This window comes from Propithecus coquereli, unplaced genomic scaffold, assembly GCF_000956105.1.
Source record: "Propithecus coquereli isolate 6110/MARCELLA unplaced genomic scaffold, Pcoq_1.0 Scaffold358, whole genome shotgun sequence".
In the NCBI taxonomy this organism is placed as follows: domain Eukaryota; kingdom Metazoa; phylum Chordata; class Mammalia; order Primates; family Indriidae; genus Propithecus; species Propithecus coquereli.
Window position 1 is genome coordinate 2,113,202 of NW_012149263.1, and position 5,781 is coordinate 2,118,982.

The window sequence follows — 5,781 nt, forward strand, 5'->3', positions numbered from 1 at the left end:
GCACATAGAAAGTGGTAGAATTTATTAAATCAATAAGATTTCTTCTAAGGATGAATTCCCCTTTGTACAATGAAACTGGACATCTTGCTCATGGCTTTCCCACAATTATTAGGTTTTCATTCCTGTAGGCATTTTTCCTAGCGTGAATTTTCTGATGTCTACTGAGGTTTGGCTTCTGGTAGAAAGCTTTGCCACATTCATTGCATCCATAAGGTTTCTCTCCTGTATGAGTTCTCCAGTGTTTATTGAGGCATGACTTCTGGCTGAAAGATTTTCCACATTCTCTGCAACGATAGGGTCTTTCTCCTGTGTGCATTTTTCGATGTACATTGAGGTATGACTTCTCACCAAATGACTTCCCACATTCACTGCACACAAAGGGTCTCTCTCCTGTATGTGTTCTCTGATGTTCTGTGCGATGTGACTTCTGGGTGAAGGCTTTTCCACAAAAAAAACATTCAAAGGGTCTTACCCCAGTGTGAATTCTCTGGTGTTTAATGAGGGTTGACTTATGTGAAAAGGCTTTCCCACAGTCAGTGCATCCATAAGGCTTCTCCCCTGTGTGACTTCTCTGATGCCTAATGAATTCAGACTTGTAGCAGAAGGCTTTCCCACACTCGCTACAGACATGGGGTTTTTCTGTAGGTGGTACCCTCTTCCGTTTATACACAAGAGAATTGGTTACTGCTGGTTTACACGTAAGTGCTGGGTTATGGCTGAAAGCTTTCTCACAGCGACTGCATTCCCAGGGTTTTTCTCCATTAGGTCTTCTGTCATGGTTTATACGCTGTAACAATCTCCCATATCCGTAACACTCATCTTGCTTTTTCGCACAGTTTCTCTTAAAACCAATCAAGTCTAAATTATGGTTTAAACTTACTCCACAAGGGTCCCAGTTATTGTGGCTTTGTATTGAAGAAAAAAGATCAGTGCTCAGAAGTGATATTTTCCCAAACTTATTACATTCATGGCTTTTTTCTTTGGGCAATGTTTTCTTGCTGATGAATGTACCTTGCCTCAAAAGCATGTCTTGCCGTCTTTTCCTTTGAACACTAACTTGCCAGATGTCCTCTGGAGAAAGTAAAGTGAATCATTCGTAGTGAAACTTTATGCTACTTGAGAAATGCCCTCAAAATGTAAAGGTGCACAGTACATGAATAGAAATCATTAAACCTTAATCAAAATGCATGGAAGAGTATTCTGTGAGTAGAGAAGATTCAGAACACTGCCACAAATGAAATGAAATATATTGTAGAATATAGAGGGAATTAATTTCAAATAAGATCGGATTATATCATAGAGCAGGGGTTGGCAAACTTGCTCTTAAAGGGCCCAAGAGTAATTTAGGTTTTGGTGACCATATGGTCTTTGTCACAATTACGCAACTCTGCTACTGTAGCATGAAAGCATGAACAATATGTAAACGTAAGGGCATGGCTACGTTCTAATAAAACTTTATTCACAAAAATAGGTGGCCAATCTGTAGGCGATAGTTTGCTGATCCCTGTTATGGAAGAAAGACACTTAAATGTTATATAGCACTTTGCTATTCAACATGTGGGTCTTTAAGTAGCAACTTTGGCTTTATCTGGCAGCTTGTTAGATATGCAGAATTTCAGGCCCCACCCCAGACCTACTGAGTCAGAATCTGCATTTTAACAAGGTGCCCAGGTGATTCTTAACACATTAGAGTTTGACAAGCACTGATACAGTAGTGATCAGAGAGTTTATCATGTTGGTCTAGCAATTACTTACAATATAAATGGCAAAGAGCTCTAAGGTGAACTACTAATCAAAGAATGAAATCAACAAAGCTAACTGGGACTAAAGCAGTTCTTAACTTGATGGACGGAAATCAGAGGAGTTGTGAACTTTGATAGGAAAAAAATTACATCTTCATTTTTACTAAGTTTTACCTGCAATAGAGCATTTCCTTTATTATGAATATAAACAACAAAACAGTAGTACAGAGACTAGGAAAAGACAGCAGAAACAGGAAGATAGTTGTTTATTTGCAAGAATACCTGATTGTGAAAGATTCTGGAGAAAGGGAAATGGACCAAGCACATAAGGGCAGAGGAGAGATTTAAAAGAGAGGCAGGAAGAGCACCCAGATATGGGGAAGGCGTGCATGCAGGTTGGAGCGTCAACAAGGCTAAAGCTCTCAGAGAAATGCCAAAGCTTTTAAGAGAAGGACCCTGAACAAAATGTCAAAGGTGCCAGTCTCCACAGTACGCCTTTTGCTAGATTTCTCACACTTACCCCAACGGTGGCAGCCTGGGCATGCTACCTCACAAATCCACGGGGCTTCTTCCTGCTCCAGCCTGAGGATCACATCTGGTTTGGTGCCTTCATAACCTGTTCCAGGGAAATGATCCAGGCCTTGGGCTGAGCTCCTTGGTCTTCAGGGCCTCTCAGGCAGCTTTAAAGGCTGCACAACAGACATTATACTTGGGAGGGGACTATAGACACACCCTGTCCAGAACCAAACGGAGTTAGTAAACCAGGACCACTGAGATTCAATCCAAAACCACTGAGGCAACACAGTGAAAGGGTTAGGAATGCATTCTGTGCAGCCAGACTGCTCGGGTTCAAATCCTGGCTCTGCCATGTAGTAGGTGGGTGACTCTGGGCAAGTTACTTCACCTCTCTGTGCCTCAGTTTCCCAATGTATAAAATAGTGGTACAAGTGAGTTAATATTTTAAAGGTGACTAGTTTCTGGCACATAGAAAGTGGTAGATAATTATTAAATAAATTAGGTACTTTAGAGGCTCTTGCCACTTCAGTCGCTTTTAGCAACTGAGAAAGGAAAGATGGTCATTCAAGCATAACCTGAATCATATGGCGAAGCTATTCTTACCCACTGAGACAAGGTTGCTGTAGGTCTCCAGCATCACATCCCGGTACAGGGCCCTCTGAGCAGGACTCAGCCGGTGCCACTCCTCTTGGGTGAAGCCCACAACCACGTCTTTGAATGACACAGGTGTCTGTTGAAACTGAAATGACATTGAGTCGTGTGGAAAAAAATGTTGGCAGGGGGTCAGTACTGATTTTTACAATGTTCACAGATCACACTTTACCATGATCATTAATCTATCTGGGATGCCTTTTACATTCTTGGCTTTGTGTTACATATGGTGGGAAAAATGAAAATCATGTTGGAAAATCATGAATCATTGTCATTCATACTTTGAGTCAACAAACATTGAAGACCCACAATGTGTCTGGCCCAGTGTTGGTAGCTGGGGTCACAATCCAGGAGGGTTCCTAACCTCAAGGAGCTCACTGTCTGACACAGGGAGAGCAACAAGTAAAGCCATCAAGGTGACAATGTCACAAGAGCTGTGATGGCAGGACATCTAGGCTACGGCATGTAGAGACAATGGTCTGTTAAATTTTTCAGGGTCTGATCAGGCTTCAGAGCTCAAGGATATGTGGAGCCGAGTCTTTTCTGCAGAAGATGGAAATACTGCATTCCTTGCGGGAGAGCAGTATGAGCAAAGTCATGGAAGCAAAACAGTGATTTTAAAGGTGGCAAGTTACTCAGTAACAAGAGAAAAGTATACAGAGGTCTGTGAGTGACAAGATGATGGAAATCGGGACAACGGGAAACCTATCAAGGGAGAAGTGTATGCAGAAAGCATATTCTAGAAGGCATGAGGTGAGTTTCTTGCATTCTGTGTGAAGTAGTATAATGGCAATTCTAAGCAGATTGTGAAAAGTTAAGGATGTATATTCTATACCTAGAGTAAACACTAAAATCATAAGGAAAAGAGGTGTACCTGAATTAATTGAATTAAAAATTTAATTAATCCACATAAACACACAAAAGAGAGAAAAGAAGAAATGGAGGAACAAAAGCAGATGGAACAAACAGAAAACAGACACTAAAATGATAGATATAATCCAACCATGCCAATAATTCTATTAAATGTAATTTATTTATTTATTATTATTTTTTTTAGAGACAAGATCTCACTCTGTTGCCCAGGCTGGAGTACAGTGGTGTGATTGCAGCTCACTGCAACCTCGAATGCCTGGGCTCAAGTGATCCTCCTGCCTCAGCCTCCCGACTAGCTGGGACTACAGGCCTGTGCCACCACGCCTGACTAATAATTTAATAAAAGACTAAACACTCTAAAAAGGCAGAGATCATCAGTCTGGATAAACAAAGAAGCAATGCTGCCTACAAGAGATGCACTTTAAATGTAAGCTCATGGGTAGCTTGAAAGTAAATGGATGGAAAGAGAAATGTGGTGGGTCCCCTGGAGGGAAGTGAGAGGAAAGCCCCAGTAATGACCTGGGGGGAAGACGATGTTCACAAGGACAGTAACACTGGGAGAAAGGAGGACCCTTGTAAAGAAGAGCAGAAACAGCACCTTAACTTGTTGCGGGGGATGAATGGGGACGGCGCAAGATGACACCCAGGTATCTCAAAGGCAACAGGGTGACGGTGGTGCTACACTGGAGCTGAGGAAAGCAGGAGGTGCAAAGAGGATGCGGTGTGCTGGACATGCTGGGGGGACACAGCAGACATGCGGGTCTGGTGTCGGGAGCAAGATCAGGAGTGGAGCTAAAGCTGTGTGAACCATCAACACAGAAGTGGAATCTCTCTGCAAGGAGACAGGGTGAGCAGGCTGCTCAGGTCAGAGCCCCAAGGGACACTAATATTTAAGAAGCCAGCAGCAGATGACTTCAGCAGGGGACCCAGAGGAGGAATAACAGAGTAGTCTGAAAGGGAGGAAGCCTGACCACTTGGTAGGACTCAGATTCCGCTGGCTGCTGGCAGGCCTCTGGTTTTGGGCACAGAGAACAGAAGTTCTGTAAAGAGCTCATTGCCCTGGAGGTCCCAGTATAAGAAATGGAAAGGCGCAGAACAGTCCCTGAGGAAGACCCAAAGGTACTAAAACCTAAGAAAGTACCTATGATTTACTTTTAAGTGACTGTGTAGTAAAGAATTTAACCCTGCCAAAAGAGGGGTCTGGCCTTTGCCCTCAGCTCCCGGGAAGTCATCTCTAAACCCTTGGAATGTCCTTCCAGATAAGAATATTTGTTTACCTAGGAGCCTTGGGCCACACCAGGTAGTCTAACGGAGGCTTTAGGTCACAGGCATCAGCTCAACTTCTTGGAGGGGATGGAGACGGAGGGTAGCCACAGGGCAGTCAGTCGTGTCTATATGACCAACCCCCAATAAAAACCAGATTCCAAGGCTTAGGTAAGCTTCTCTGGTTGGCAATGCTTCTGTGTATTGTCACAAATCACTGTAGTATTTAGCTCTGTCCAGGGCTCCACTAGGAAGGACAACTGGAAGTTGTGTGTGGAACTCTCCTAAAATTTGCATCATGTGTCTCCTTTCTTGGCAATTTTAATCCATATCCTCTTGCTGTAATTGTTAACAGTGAGTATAACAGCTTCCCATGAGTTCTGTGAGTCCTTCTAGTGATCATCAAACCCGAGGGTGGTGTTGGAAACCCTCAAACTTGCAACTGGTGTAGAAGTGAGGGTCTTGTGGACTGCCGTCTAACTACAGTGACCATAGACATGAGAGGAAGACTAGCGGATGGGGCTGGACTGCCTGAATTCAAATACCAGCTCAGCCTCTACTTGACTGACCTTGGGAAAGGTGCTTAACCTCTCTGTTCCTTAGTTTCCTCTTCTGTTAAATGGAGATAATAATAGTGTGTGTCTCTTAGTTATTACAAAGCTTAAACAGTTAATATGTGTAAAGCCTTTAAACAGTATCTAGCACATAATAGCATCATATAGATGTGCCTATTTTA

General features: G+C 43.0%; 1 protein-coding gene across 1 annotated transcript in view; it reads right to left on the reverse strand.

Moving 5' to 3' along the window:
- Window positions 1-88: 88 nt before the first annotated feature.
- Window positions 89-5,781, reverse strand: part of ZNF793 (zinc finger protein 793) — a 7,267-nt gene continuing 1,574 nt past the window's right edge. Inside the window, exons 2-4 of the mRNA XM_012651500.1 lie at window positions 2,862-2,969; window positions 2,263-2,358; window positions 89-1,071 (exon numbers count right to left, since the gene is read on the reverse strand). Of these exons, the coding sequence (XP_012506954.1) occupies window positions 89-1,071; window positions 2,263-2,358; window positions 2,862-2,969 (1,187 nt within the window). The remainder of the gene's footprint in view (window positions 1,072-2,262; window positions 2,359-2,861; window positions 2,970-5,781) is intronic.